Genomic DNA, 16231 nt, shown 5'->3' with positions numbered 1-16231 from the left:
CGCACCCCCCGACAAACTTCTCCAATCATTAATCTACGGTAAACTATCTACACCTCATTATCAGTTTTTATTGGTTTTCTAGGGTTGATGTTTATTATTCATTCTAACACATATTTTTCCATTGTTGAACTCAACCTGCGATATATTGCAGCAGTCAAGTCCATTATGAACAAATAAAATAGGGAATTGAGGTTTTTTTTCATCTGCATTTGGTACCACAAACCTTTTTACATGTGCACAAAATCGTGTTCAGCAATCTCTTTAGAACTCATTCTTTATATATAAGCACTGGAGTAAGACGATAAATATTCTTGTTTTACTCCAGTTGGCTTTTCACATCCAATACCCCTTTTGAACTTGTGGATCGATTTATTTTATACTCATAATATTGATACCTTGTTGGAGCTGAACGAGCCAAATCGGATTTGGTCTTTGTAGCCGCTTTAGTAAAGCGAAGACATCCCAATTCCTCAATATAAGCCACAATTATAAGTGGACAAGCAAAGTTGCAGTGGCTCCCGCGATCTTCTGCAGTTGCACTTTCAAAATATGTCAACACAGTTTAATCGCAATTTATAGAATGAGTAGGTGCGGAATGTTTAGTAGTGACAATAGGAGGAATCTAAAAAGAACATTTCTGTTTGATTTTTTTTCATATCGATTAGAATATTTTTGCATTTCCCAAAACAAGAAGTTAAAACTGCACCTGCTTGAGAGAATACCCATATACTGACTGACATGTGCGGCATTAAGGTCACCATGGGTAATTTTATTTCTTACTTACTAAGGAGCCTTGAAGATTTTACATTGTTAGGTATGGTTGGACTGTCAGAAAGTTTAAACAGTAGAAGAAATAGATTTCAATCGAAAATCAAGGAAATCCAAGGGTAATTGTGATACACATGCCCAAATGATTATCCGATAATTTGGACCAGGAGCCTTCGATATTTTTTGCCACAGGGCCACACTTAACATTTAAATATAACGGTCCAAGATCTTCATGATATTCACACCGACATCCTCATATTTATTTACAGATAAACTGTTCAGTCACATTTGGTATATCATTTCCGTGATATATGGCGTTGAATAGAAGCATGAAGCTCTTATTTTGTATGAACCCACAATGTAATAGAAATAAAAGATTGGTGGTGAGTGGTGCTCCCGAAAGGTAGTTTGATTTGGAGACAGAGGGATAGTTTACCCTGCTCTTCTTCAAAGAGAAAGTGAAGCCAAAAAGAAAGATGACCATTCCCACCTTGTTCAGGTTTACGTCGAGGTAAATTGGAATATACCCAATATGAATATAGATATTCATTTAATTGCAAATGTTAAATGCTAACCAGTAAATTGGTTCATCAAAAATGAAAATCCATGAAGCCGTTCTCGAGAAACTCATGCTTTAATCAAGAAATTTGTGCTATAAGTCATAATAACTCAACAACAGTAATGTAAAAAGAGACAGGAGGTAGTTGGTATTTGTCCCCTTCTATCCTGAAACTCCCAGCTTGCTCATAACGTCCGCGTTTTTGGCTACACTTTTCCTTGCAGCTTACCCTCTCCATTATACTCCAAGTTTGAAGGGTTACACTTAATAAGGAAATTCTATACATTGTATACCATAATGTTTATGGGTGTTCCCTATTAGTATTAGTAGTTCAAATTTTCAATATGTTTACTAATAAAGAACTCATATGTTGATGCGTTTAATAGCAATAATGAATACAAATTTAAACATTTGAAAAATACATTTCTGAGATTTTTTTTTAAATTTAAGTGATCATTAACACCAACTTGCAATGTCACAAAAGAATCAAGATGATCAGAAAGACACAAGTACAAGGGGATCACGTAGAAGTTACGAGACACCGCGTGACAGAAAAAGTAGACGAAGTGATTCCACTCGACGTAGGCTGAACATGAGTTCCGTCTACAGTAAGATCCCATCTATATTTATTAATCAATTATTTCATTTGTTCTATTAATAACAAGACAATTCTTTCCACAGTTGATAAAACTACTGTTGATAAAGGTCATATCACCGTACCAAGATTCTACAGATCTCATTCACCTATTTGCCAGGTACTAACTTCCAATACAACGTACTAGATATTTTATATGAGTTAATACAATCTAAGTTTATTATTGTCAAATTGCTATTGCCAGTTACAATTCAATAAAGTAGTAGCTTCCTACAGAACAGCAGTTCCCAAAATGTTTTCGCCACAGTACCCGCAAAAAAAATATTTCGCAGCATCCTTGTCGAGTTAGCACAACATATCGAAACAGTGCTAAGTTAATACTACAATACAATGCATATTTACTATTTTTAATTTAATTTTTTTGGTAATATTTTGGAAACTTTGCATTCGCTTGTAGCACCCCTAGCATACGCTAGCAGCATCCAGTTAGTAACCACCGCTTTAGAATATGTAATGTATATATAATTTTTATTATATATAAATAACATTTATATTTTATAAGTTAGTATAGGCTTTCATAACAATATATATTGTTTGTTTTATATGCTGTTATACACATAATAAAATCCGTTTTTAGGTTTTTGCAATCTGTATTGCGAGTATAGTAGATTCCCTATCCAATGCCTATTCGTAAATGATATCAATAATTTATATGGTTCCATCTGAAAAATAGGAAAACAATTTTCTTATTTCATGAAATGATTACAAAAAATTATAAAAACCAAAAGAGGCTTCAAGTTAAGTAGGCTAAGAATTTTTTTTTTTTTAAGAGAAAGCAAATTATGTTCATTTCTATCACCATCTGAAACTTAAAATGTATTCATCAAAGAAATTAACAATTTTTGAACGTGATTTATTTGAAGGATTTTTTTTTTCTGCTGCACTACATTGTTCATATAATAGTTAATAACAACTTCTCTGCATTTTATCTAAAAGATAAATGCTCTTTCGACCCATATTAGCACCACCACGAACTAGTTGTTTTAAATTAAGAAAATCTTTTCAAATGTTTTATTTTATATATCCGGTTCTTATTTGTATAATTAGGTCCGTTTTATGGCATTTGGTGGATATTAAAAAGCCCTAAACCACTCTCAAGTAAGGCGAAACATTTCTCAAAAAAAAAAATTTTTTTTAATAATTTAAATCTGACTATTACTTGCATTGACTTTAATATGGCATATTAAACATTTCACCCAAAATTATTAAAATTTTGTTGTAGAACTGTGTCTGTTCTTTCAGAATTTGTTTACATTGTGCAATAACTTTAGGACTTTACACGCAAGGTATTCATTGAAAAGACATTTAAATGCATGGATACATAGATACTTTGATCCTTTCTAAATTGAACCAATGGTAGCAACAAGTAAACCATTTCTTTTTGTTACTCATATATTATAATTCGATATAATTTATTCGAACAATATTCCATTTTGTAATAATTTTAAGGGGTTACTTTTAATAAACAAAATTTAAAAAGATCAAATAAAAAAAAAATGTTTTCATAATTTTAGCGTGTTTGTATGTTATTGTTCCTGATATTGCACTACATGAATATATATTAAGAAAAAATAGTGCTGACTGCATTAAATGAGTTTACTTGTATTAAAAATGACAAAAGCCAAAAGGTGTCCAAGTAAAGAAGGCCAACATATATTTTATTAGAACAAAGTAAGTCAGATTTATTTCTAGCGTCATTGGAAACTCTTTTGTGATTTAAGAAATAAATAAAATAAACGGCTCATGTAAGATGAAAATTTTAAGCAAAAAATAATTTATTTGTCTATTATTATGGAAATTGTATGTCCAAGAGCATGGCAATTTATATAACCAAATCATAAAAATAATAATGCGTATTGATTAATAGAGACTTTCCCCCCCTCTCTCTCAACAAAAACAATCTAAGAAATTCTTAACAAAATTTCAAAGACGTTCATTTTACCAGACGTGGTAGGTTTACTGTTTATTGTACGTTCAACTAGCTTTAATTTGTGTGCTAGTAGAATCTGTATGACTAATGATTCCAGAGAGATATTCTTTCCAAAAATAAATTCTCTAACAACTGATTTTTTGTTATGAAATGTTGCTTTTTAAAAAAACTGTATCCCGGGAACTATTGAACGTAAAAAGCTCTTAAGGATACGGAGGATAAGGATAAGGAGCACTGAATAAAACCAGCGAAACTTTTTAGCAATTAGATTTTTCTCGATTAAATTAAACTTCAGGGGAAGTGGACCTTAAATACTCCAACATTTATTGTATCCCTTGTATAGTCTAGGTAAAAACTGAATCTTTTTCAAACCGAAAATAACACGAAATTCTTTTCTTTGCCTGTAAAAATTCAAAAACTTTGTTGTAATTTTGAAACATTCACTATTTTTTTTTTTTTATTCCGTCTTACCATAGTTGGCAGAGTCATAAATTTTAACTCTTGGCTGTGAAGTTTATATTAAAGTAATAAAAAATTGGAGTGAAATGACTACTTGTTTGTCTCTCTTGGCCTACGATAGAATAAACAATTCACAAATTGAAAAACTCAAAGTTTATTATATACATTTGAAAGATACGCTACAACAGCTGGGTGCGTACTGAATGTAGGAACGTTCGGACACCAAGATGGCGACTCGATCTCCACCATCTCCACGATAGGCCAAAACGTCTGTTATTTTGTGGACAGCCCTCGTATTTGATCATGGATAAAAATAACAGACCAGAAAAAAAATAAATAAAACGCTTCATGATACGCATCTCTAGTTAAACTGTAGTATTCTTGGCTAGAACAAAGTAGCAACAGAAAATAAAAAAAAATTGTTCAAAAATTTTCACCTCCTGAAAGATTGAGAACATTAGGTTACTTCAACACGACTCCACCAAACCGAACGAAACTTGGGAGTGACTTAAGGCCCTAAAAACTATACGATGTGATACAAAACATCTTCGTTTGGAGAGTTTTTCCTTGTGCCGCAGAACTTTATCTCACCAATAAACGCTTTAAATGTAAGAGTTGAAATTCAGCAATCCAAAGGTCTTGGAGCCAACATTTTTTATTGCCTCAAAAGCAGCAGGTTTTACTGGTTGAAATAGAATATCTCATTGGTTAGTTTTAAAAACAAAAATTGTCTGTTAAGTATCTAGGATAACTTTGCACTGAGGTGACCACTGAATTCAAAGAGATCGAGTGGTCTCAGCTTATTTTCCGATTAGAAACAATCTTATTTTTATTTTTTTCTCCTTTAGTTATTCATCAAATTCTTTAATATTTTGTATTTATCTATTGCTAACAACGAGTTATGTTAAATAATAAAAATAAATAAAGGTACTTTAAAACCCCTTAGCTTGTACTCTGGAGTTAATTCCAGGAGCATTGTATTTTATACTGCTATAATTTTTCACACTCGAATATAATTCAAAATTGAAAATAACAATGTGATAATAATAAAATAAGTAACAATGATTTATTTTCTGTAATAATCTTTTAAATATAGCTTTAGCCTATGTTTACATAGGAAGTATTATGACCGATATCCAAAATTAAAATAAACATTTTGATTAGTTTTTTTATTGAATTTATTAAACGTTGTTCAGGGATTCTTACCCTACATATCTCCTGAAATTTTAAAATTAAATTAATATCTGTACCGCTACAACCCATGAAGGGTCAGAGGTTCAGTACTTTGTAAGGTAGTACTGTTACTAGACCAATGGTTGTGCAAGGAGGTGATTTGGTCAGAATCACTCTTGACCACCAGATTTTTACCCAATTAAAGAGGCTGAGTGGACCCAAGGAGGGCTGCTCCAGAACCCACAAGAGTTGACTCAGGGCTACAGTGTAACAGAATACAATTTTCTGCCCAGCCAGACTTGAACTGGGGTCCTTCATTTATGGGGAATTTACTGTAATGAAAACATTACATAACTAGAATAAAAATATGTAAATTCATTTGTCAAGAAGATTCAAACCACCACAAATATATACCTCACAAGGTATTTTCTGAATCAGCACATTTTCATCTGATCATTTATCTGTTGCTAATGAGGTAATTTGGATAAATTCTTTGAATATTTGAAAAAATATCTAGAAACTGCCAGTGACTTTTTTTTCAACTAATAATGAGAAGATGGTCAGAAAATTAACAGACATAAACAAGAACTTATTTACTTAGACAGACATTTTGACCTGAATTTCAGGCCTTGATCAGGGCTAAAAAAACAAAAAAAGGGATAACAAAAATCACTTAGAATACCATAAAATAAAGGATAATAATGAACAAACACATTTGGAAATATACCTAAAAATGAATAAAGTAGTTGATTAATAATAATAGAAGATGAAATATGATATTATAGAAGTAAGAATTATACAAAATTTAAATTATGAAAAATTAAAAAAAAGTGTTGAAGAAATAATCATAATGAAAGGTGGAAAGAAAATGTAAATGATGAGTAATGGACTTAACATAATAAAACATGTAAGTAGTATCTAAAATAATGAAAAACAATTAAAATCAACATAATGAAATGTATGGAAGAAAAATGAAATACGTGATACAATGGGTAAGACAGTTACATAGAGGAGTAAAAAATAACTCTCTCCATATAAACAGATCCTGTTAAACAATAATTTCCCTCCCAAAATCATTGAAAAACTGATTTACAAATATAAAAATCATAATTTATTTTGACTTATTAAGAAGATAGCAAAAGGTAAGCTTGAGTGGTGTTTTCAATCGCCGGTATATGTACATAATATTCTTTCCTTTGTATATATTTGTAATTTGTTTTATTTTTTTTTTTTAGGAGGTAGGAAAAAAAAATTATTTTGTAATACTACTTTCTACTTTATTCATTGTATTGCATGTTTTCTAATGTATTTGTTTATTATTTTCCTTTATTTTTATGTTTCTCTAAGTGACGGTAGTTATCTCTTCATTTATTTATTTATTTTTAGCCCTGATGAATGCCTGAAACTCAGGTCTAAAGGTTGGCAGTAATAAATGAGTTTTTGTTTATTTGCTGAACGCACCCCCAACCATCTTCTCCTCATATTAAGCTATTATCATTTCATTATAATCAATGAGATCTCCTATATCCACTAATCAATCCATCTGCTATTAATGAGGCAATATAAAAATTTCTAGCTTATGGATAATAACATTGGATTCATGTAAAATCCTGAGAATTTATAAATGTTTGCAATAACTTGAAAAAAAAAAGGTCCAAAAATTTCTTTATTTTATGAAGGATTTAAATTTTCAATAACAAATGATTGTTAATAAAACACATATCTTAGATCTAATACTCCATGAAATTTCTTGAGAAACAACCATAAACTGCTGTGAATCATGAAGAACAATATTTTTTTTAGATCATTGTTTATCAATCAATTTTATATTTACAGAGCAATTCCATAATTTACATCACCAATTTAACCAGATATTTTTATAATTGTTTATAGTAACCCGCATTAAATCAACAATATAACAAACATAATAAGTATTGAATCATTTTCAGCCATACAGAACCTATGCTGGGACTACTCAGTTATTATGTCAAAAACCACAGAATATTCCAAATGACTCACTGAATACTGAATTTATTTTTTATATGGGGGCTATCAAGGAACTTCTCCCTGCCATGAGTGTCTATGGAGACCGTTTAAAAGTTCTCCCATGGTTAAAAAAACTTGCTGCACCTGAATACCAAGCAAGCCGATTGAGAACAAAGAGAAATAAGTATGGCCCATTTCCAAATTTGAATGAAACCAAGTTACTTTGTTATTTCAATTCTGAAAGCATAATTGCTCTGTAGGTACTTACTTCACCTTACTCTGATCTTGATGACTGATACTATATTTGGAATATTTCTAGAACCTCCCTCCTTAGGAAAACTCCTAGACATTAGCTTATTGAAAACTCCTGAAAACTTACCTTTGGCAAGGTGGGAGAAGGAAGCGTACTGGGATGAACTTCTAAAAGGTAAACAAATAGTAAGGCAGAATTCAAACTCAACATTATACATCACAAATAGTTTTTGCTTCCTCACTACAGAGAAGAATATTTTTATTCTTGCAAGTAATAAAAATAAAAAATTTCATTAGAATCAAACATTTTCGCAGCACAGCTAGGAATAAATATGGTTCCCTATCCATCTGTAGCCAAATTTGTATTCAGGTATAAGCAATTGGAATGTGAATCTGATTTTTATGAATTTTTTAAGAATAAAGCAAGTTGGTATGTAGTAATCCTCTTATAGATTTTGTCAGATTCCATCCACTGCTTATCCATGCTTAAACGTATTTTCCTCAGCACACAAATTTTTCGTAAAGGGTCAGTCAAATTTGTCTAAAGTTAGACAGAATTAAGGATTAGTGTTATCATATATGAACCATCACTTCATGAACTTCATCACTACTTTTATTAGATGCATAAATGTATTTTTCTTTAATACAGATGTTCCAACATATGGCCCCTCCCTTAAAGTTTATTAGATATTTTAATAAATGAAATTTCTTAAAAAATAATTATAATAAAATCTATTCTTAAAGCTTGAAACATCGTTAGGGTAAAAATGTACGTACGTATCCAGTAAAAATGGTGAAGAAGGTATAATTATTAAACTGACCTCATCATAGTATAACCTTTTAAATGCTCAAAAAACATTATATTTAAAAAAAAAATAAATGAACAGGTAAAAAGGTTTAGACAAAAATAATCTATTCAAAAATTATATTTTGAAAGTGCACAAAACTGGAAGTGAATACTTACAAAAATCTTGATAAAACCTAAGAAATTGATGAGAGCATATAATTTTAAAATAAAAAACATGTTTCCAAACAAAAAAAAATTTAACAAGTAAAAAAGTAAGCTACATACAATTATTCTTTACACCTTAAGCACTAGTATCACACTCTAATAAAGCAATTATGGGCCCAGCCAATATAACCAAATATACAAAAACATAACATAATGAAGATAATGTTATGATTCTAATACTAGAATAAGCATTAATGTTACAATAATATGATCATTTCATATTAAAACCTTTTTTTAATTCTAGAATCTTAAACAGCATTTTGATTTAATAGATTTGTCTTTCCTTCAAGCAAATAAATTTGAACATAAAACTGATATATTTCATATTTACCAAATGATGTATCACTTTTTTTTCCAATATTAATAAAAACCAATTGTGTAATTTTATATTTAAAACATAAAATAATTTCAATTTTAACAATAAAGTACTATATCTAGTGCTGGGCAAAACATGGTAACACTGTAGCTAAATAATTTAAATTTTAATACCAATAACAGAAAAATCCTGCAATTATGCTTATCATCAAACCTTGCTTCCCATGAAAAAACTATTTATGTAGAATTTTTAACAGAAAAAAAAATAAAGAAACTATTAAATAATATGTTTGAGGCTATGATAATAAATAATCTGGGGTCCACCCTCACACTCAATCAGAAAAAGCATCGATACAGACCTGGCCAGTGGAGTTCAATTTATATTTCATGATGGACCCACCGAAATCTCAATAGAAAACTGAAATTAATTAAAGTATCAATAATATAAAATTTGAATTTGAATTCCAAGGGCATTGCTCATTTATTTAGGAAAGTTTGGCAAAAAAGAATTGTTCAGGCAGGCTGAAGATAATTGGAACATAAAATTAAAAAAAAAGTAAACTGTTTTAACTAGTTACCCAAAAATTAATTATGGATAACAAGGTAATATTAAGCAACATATAATATTTTTATTACACATATTATAGTACCCATAGTAGATTAAAGAATGAAACTTCTTTCTTAGTGAAATGACTTCAACAAAAGAAACATTTACAGTTTTCCATTAATTTTTAATCACCATTTTGATCAGAATATTTTATTATCACTTCTTATTCGAATGTAAAGGTTTTGCAATTAAAATTATAATCAGGTTTTATGATCACATAAAGCTAACATTTTTTTCTGATTTCAAAGGACAAAATATACATTTAAAAAATATTCAGTCTTAAATTCGTTGATACAAAACAGAAACTGTATAATAAATTATAATCCAATATTTTTCAGTTATTTAAAGTTAATTAGTACTGAATGAATTATTTTAAAATTGGTGTCTCATCTATTAACATTTTTTTTTAAAATGAAAATACATTGTAACTTAAAAAATCACTGGTAAAGTAAACATTAAGTATAGTGATAAAGAAAAAAGAATCCAATCCATTCATGCTTGTTTGTACTAAGCAAGTAAATAAACATCATTTTATACTTACCTATGTATACATGTTTACCAGAGTCAAAAGTGCAAAAGTAAAAGTAAACAAAAATGTAATTCAAATGTAAAAATAGCATAAAGCAATTAAAAAGTATGCTTGAGAACTAAAATTATTCACACTTCTTTCTATATAAACTACATATCATTAATTAAAACTTCAAAAATACCAGTTAAATATTTAAAGAGTATGACTGTGGAATTGATCACCTATATAGAAAATGTACAGCCTAACTCATTTAAAATTTTTAAGAGTCCATTTAAAGTAGACAATACTATAGTATACTTAAGATAATTTTTAGCATGTAAATTATATTTTTTGAAAATTAGTTTGTAAATTTTATAATTTAAATTTTAAATGAATGGTAGTGATAAAAAACGTCTTACCTAATATAAATGCCTGACAGATAAAATCCAATGGAATAAGATTATATTAATATTAAACGAGTTAATCAATTACCTTAATGTAGATATTATTTACTATCTATATATTGAAATATACAGACCTATTTAGATAGACTTCACAACAGCAAATACACATTTCTACATACATACTAGGCATGTACATTTTACTATCTACAATATAACTTCCTAATTAAATTCATTTGAACAAATATTCTTTCTAATACAGAAAGAAAATAAATATTACTTTTACACTTATTCAATTTACTGATGGTTTGTCTAATTCTACATCTCTTTTCAAAAGTTCGTCAATCAAAAAATCTTCGAAACATCCATAAGCAGCAGCTAAATCATCATTAACAATGACTATGTCGAAATTTCCATCTTGTCCATACCTGATTTCTTCTTTGCATACACTCAGTCTTCTCTTGAGACTCTCTTCAGTCTCAGTACCTCTAGATCTCAGCCTGGCCTCCAGGGTTTGTATCGAAGGAGGCTTTATAAATACTAGAATCAAATCGAGACCTGGTTTTTGTTTTACTTGTTTTACACCTTCCATCTCTATATCGAGCACACATATCTTGCCTGCATTGCTAACAGTTTCAACAGCTTTAATGCTAGTGCCATAGATATTACCAGAGTATTTAGCTGTTTCTAAAAACTCTCCTTTAGCAATAGATTCATTCATTAATTCTGGTGTTGTGAAGTGATAATGATGGCCTGGTTTTTCACCTTCTCTCGGTTTCCTGGTTGTATGTGAAACGGAAAATCCAAATTTATCTGGAAACCGCTTAAACAGCATGTCAAGAATAGTGGATTTTCCACAACCAGATGGACCACAAATAACGAGTAATGGGAGCTTTGGTACCTCTATATTCGTTGAAACCATTTTTCCAAATGAATTCCGAAAAATTATACGAGTAGATAATGTATAAACTTTAAAAATGAAAGCCAGCTCGGGTACCTACTTACTTAAGCGAATTGTTTATCCCAAAAGAAATGGACGTGTAGGATAACAGTCAGCTACTATAACCTCCAAGTAACGATTGTATAAGATAACATGATAAGAGTTATTTGTACGAAATCTTTCAATCTAAAAAAATAAAAAATACCAACCAATAAATGTTTTACCTAAATATGTAAAATAACTTCACACGAAGTACTTTGTATGGAGTTTTATCACATAATATTAGATCACAGTATATTTCTAGTAATGCTCAACAAGTTCAAATATATTTATAAAAATGCGTTATTAATAAATATATATTTAAAAATACACATTCGCATTAATAAGTTATATTGGTAATTACTTAAAATAAAAGTTCTAGCGGCGAGAAACTTCATAACTCATTTATAAAGGAGGGTACAAATAGTAAAGGCCCATTATTTTTTCAGAGCTCAGAGCTGAGGACAGTGTAATGAGATGCTGTTGTCATGAATGTTGCGGAGAGGTAAGGAATAAAAATAAATTATTAGTGTTACCAAGAAGTATGGGCAAAAAACCACTTTTATAAACTAGTCGACAGGAAGAAATAAAACCACCAACTTTCACATACATGATTAAACAGTGCTTTAAAAACAAAAACTCGTCCACAAAAAACTATAAAATTGGAAGAAGGTAGTTGACGGTATGAAGTAGATTGGAGGAAGATAGTCCGGGCAGTGGTCAATAAAGGTACCAAATAACTATTTATTGTTAACCAACGTTTCGTCCTACTTTTCTGGGCTTCGCCAGGGCTAAATAAGAACACAAGATACAAACAGTTTAGAATTGAAAGAACATTAAAAATAAAAAATAAATTGTTAAGTGTACAAAGTATATAAAAATATTAATAATAACAATATGAGGAAATATACATGTTGGTGGCCAATAGTTTTTTGTTACTATTTTGATACCTTTATTAACCGCCATCCGAACTATCTTCCTCTAAAAACTATAAAACTTCTTAACTTAATGGAATAACAATTAAAAATAATAAAATTACATGGCAAAAAATGTTTAAAATCACTTTTTTTTCTTTTCAGTTTTGTGAACTAAGCAAGCAAATGTTTTTTGTATATAATGTACATAATTAGTATGTATAAATTTAAATACCTAAATATGTTTTTCTGACGTAATAATATTTGATGCATATAATATAAGCCATATAACCATATAAATATATGGTGAATAATAGTACATTAGAATGTAGTGTTGATAAAGTGGGAAAGTGAAAAAAGATATTGTAAACTAATAATTAAATTGCTTTAATAAATTAATAATCAGTTGGATAGTCAAAACAGACTTTCGTCAATATTAAAACTAAATCAAGAACCAATATTCGCGCACGCATGCGTATGTAAGCTTGGGCATAGCTTCAGGGAATAATGCAATAAAAAGATGGTTACTAATCTCATTAATTACTAATATCAACAAATAATAAGGGAACTCAATACTGTTGATAAAGGTCTACTTAGTAATGAAATGATTAAAATCAAAACACAGTAATAATATGAACATAATATAAACTCACGGAACAAGCACCAATGCGACGGGCTGGATGACTGAAGCAGTCTATTCCAGAGATTCCCGCCGGAAGAATATTTACGCGGCAGTTTAGTCCGCCTCTGGCCGGTTCATACAGGTAGTGATTGTTTCCAATTTTAGGATTAATTTTAAGTTGAAATATTATTAATCATTTTGAAATATTCAATAATTTTAAATATCTAATTCAATACTATTATTATTATTTCGCGCAGGTGCAAATTTTGATTTTCAAATTCATAAAGAAAACCATGAAAAGCTATAATATCAATTTTTTAAAAATATATTTGTAAATAGAATACGAAAAAAGGGCACTCAGGAATAACTTCCATTGGAGCTCAATCATCCTTAGTGACGTCACTCGATTTCATTGTGGTGAAGCACCCAAATTATATACCTGAGAAAATTTAACCATCAGTATTTGAGCTTGGGGCTATTCTATTCTATTATATGTATTAATAAAATAAGTAGTCCAATCAACGAAGGGGTTGTAGAGGACATGGAGAAAGAAGACAAGCAATTGACTTCGGACATTTGTTAATGATAAGTAGAGAAGGGAGAGACGAGCATACTAAGAGTCTACACCACTATCCCCTCTGCCTTACCTACTATAGAAAAACTATTTATTTGTAGGAAATGTTTCATTCCACTTTGCAGAGCTTCATGAATGCTAGATGAGAAAAAGATACAGCATTGCAAAATATGATAAAACTAGTAGAATATACAGTGTAGAGTACAATAAAAGAACGTAGTAATCTGAAGGAATATTAGTAAGTTGTGATGTTCATCACCTTCTCCTCCCCTCACCCCTTACCCATACGTCTTCTTAACAAAGTCTCATAGTCAAAACTTCGCCCTCTCCCATCCCCACATCTTATCTTTTAGCTCTTTTGGGTCACTCATTGATTAGACTAAAAGATATTTATATTTAAGCTTAACTTTGAATAAACAATCGTAATCCATAACTCCATGATACACCTTCTTTCTACGCCTAATAAAAAAATCAAATTTTAATTCCAGAATGAGCAAGATGGAAATGTTCATCCAATAGCAGGTGCATTACTCGACCAAGAATTCAAGTTTTTTCTTTACTTAGCAAAGCCAATCGTTTCACTCATCTCTGATATAAGAGACAAAGGCATTTGCGCCGTATGGATCTTAACACTGGCCAAAGTCAGGACATGTTCCTGTCTGACGATGAAAGCTATCAGGAACGATTATATGCAGGCATTGTTGGGGTGATTATTAATGAAATGTTTTACTTTTAAACTAACATTGACTTATATAATTTACTCAATAATATTTTTACAGTTACATTCAAGATCTTCGTATGGTTAGACCTTTTAACAAATTACCACCAGAGAATGGAGAAACTCTTAGGCCGCTTGCTGAGATTGCTGAAAATAAAACAGGGATGGGCTTTTTGACTCAGGTAAATATGAAAATTCGGTAAGATTATTTTAATCAATAAATGCTATAGAGATTAGCATCTAGCATGGTAGTAAATGAAATATAAATATTTCGTTTACGTTAGTTTATTTATTTTTAGCCAATGTCAACATACACTGTTTTTCATCTAAGCAGAGATACGAATTAGTGCTAATAATAGAGGTAAACTAATTATTATCTTGTAATATATGCATGAAATTTATGAATTATATGGATGAAAGAGAGAGCAAGAAAAGAATGAAAAGAACTAAATAATCTACTATAAAATCAAAAATGTTTATTTCATCTCTTTAATTTAAAAGTATTATACAAAAAAATTACCAGATTGAAATTAGAAAGGATTTTTGATGGATTAGTTAAGGTTAAAATTCTTGAATTTGGCCCATTTATTATACGGGCCAAATTCAAGAGTTAAATAAATGAAAAGAATAAAAATTCTTATCATTGTATCATATATTTCATTATCATATATCATTGTATATTTTATTCTTATCATTGTATCTTATCTTTGTATTTTTATTCTTATCATTGTATCTTATCTTTGTATTTTTATTCTTATCATTGTATCTTATCTTTGTATTTTTATTCTTATCATTGCATCATTTTGTATCTTTTTAGCCCCGATGAAGCCCTACAAAGTGGGGGCCCTACAAACGTCGGAAAATAAATAGTTGTAAACTATTTTTATTTCTCCTTTGACCGCAACCCTGACCATCTTCCTATACATGAATAAGGATATAATTTCGGGAAGTAGTAATTAAAATAAAACACAAATTAAAGATACACGGTTTCACGTGTGCTGATGTTTCGGTCCATTATCTTAAATGTACGACAGTGCAAGTGTTCTAACCATTGTCATCCTAACTCTAAAGGCCCGTATTCAGAGTCTGCGGCCCACAGAGCTCTACTTCTGTAATCGACAAATTAATATGAATTAAGAATGAACAATGAGGAATTGCTTCAAGGTAGATTGAGCAGTTTATCATTGATGTCCACAGAAAGAGATGTTCTTAAAGAAATAGACTTTGAAGAAGTAATTAATGATTTTGCTAATCTTCGATCATCATCGAGATTATATATTCAAATATTTGTTTACAAGTTAAACTTAAGTGGACAAATGAATACAGTTAAATACAGATTGTAATTAGCTTATTATCAGTTTCAAAAACGCAATCATTTCTTTTATTTTAGGCCTGGAAAACAACGATAGGTGGGAAAATCTGCGAAAAATTGAGTTAAAGAATTAAAATGGACTGTATGTTTTACACTCAATAATTGATCTTCAGTAATAATAATTCTGATTCGACCTAACATTGCACTATTGTTTTTATTACACCTTGGTTATAATAAACCTGACAATAGAGTGTCTTATTTTTGTTTCCAGAGTATTACGAATCCTGGTTCAGATGAGGCCCAGGATTTCATGCGACAACAGCCTATCCCATCCTCTGGTGCATTCTGTTACATAGCTATCACTGGTAATGCATCCATCCCCAAGGATATAAGTCCTGAGCCAGTATCGACAACCACACATGAAGACTATTTTGAACGTTAAAATTTAGAATTATTTTGGTTTTAATACAGAAGATTGTTATTATGA

At 30.0% G+C, this 16231-nt stretch overlaps 2 protein-coding genes across 3 annotated transcripts; one reads left to right on the top strand and one right to left on the bottom strand.

Moving 5' to 3' along the window:
- Nucleotides 1–1710: 1710 nt before the first annotated feature.
- Nucleotides 1711–16231, top strand: LOC106683057 (uncharacterized). Of its 2 annotated transcripts, XM_014424269.2 has the most exons (9): nt 1711–1935; nt 2009–2082; nt 7494–7714; nt 7791–7957; nt 12054–12109; nt 14203–14420; nt 14494–14614; nt 14732–14793; nt 16016–16231. In XM_014424269.2, the coding sequence occupies exons 1-8, from the start codon at nt 1800–1802 to the stop codon at nt 14777–14779; spliced, it is 1041 nt and encodes a 346-aa protein (XP_014279755.1). In that variant the 5' UTR covers nt 1711–1799; the 3' UTR covers nt 14780–14793; nt 16016–16231. The 2 variants fall into 2 exon arrangements, with proteins under 2 accessions (XP_014279755.1, XP_014279754.1); XM_014424268.2 differs by lacking the exon at nt 14732–14793.
- Nucleotides 8691–11694, bottom strand: LOC106683058 (uncharacterized). The gene has a single exon (XM_014424270.3). The coding sequence runs from the start codon at nt 11545–11547 to the stop codon at nt 10918–10920; it is 630 nt and encodes a 209-aa protein (XP_014279756.1). The 5' UTR covers nt 11548–11694; the 3' UTR covers nt 8691–10917.

This window comes from Halyomorpha halys, unplaced genomic scaffold (assembly GCF_000696795.3).
Source record: "Halyomorpha halys isolate HHAL.00 unplaced genomic scaffold, Hhal_1.1 Scaffold459.1, whole genome shotgun sequence".
NCBI lineage: Eukaryota > Metazoa > Arthropoda > Insecta > Hemiptera > Pentatomidae > Halyomorpha > Halyomorpha halys.
Note: the sequence above shows the minus strand (reverse complement) of the source record. Positions and strands in the feature narration are given on the sequence as shown.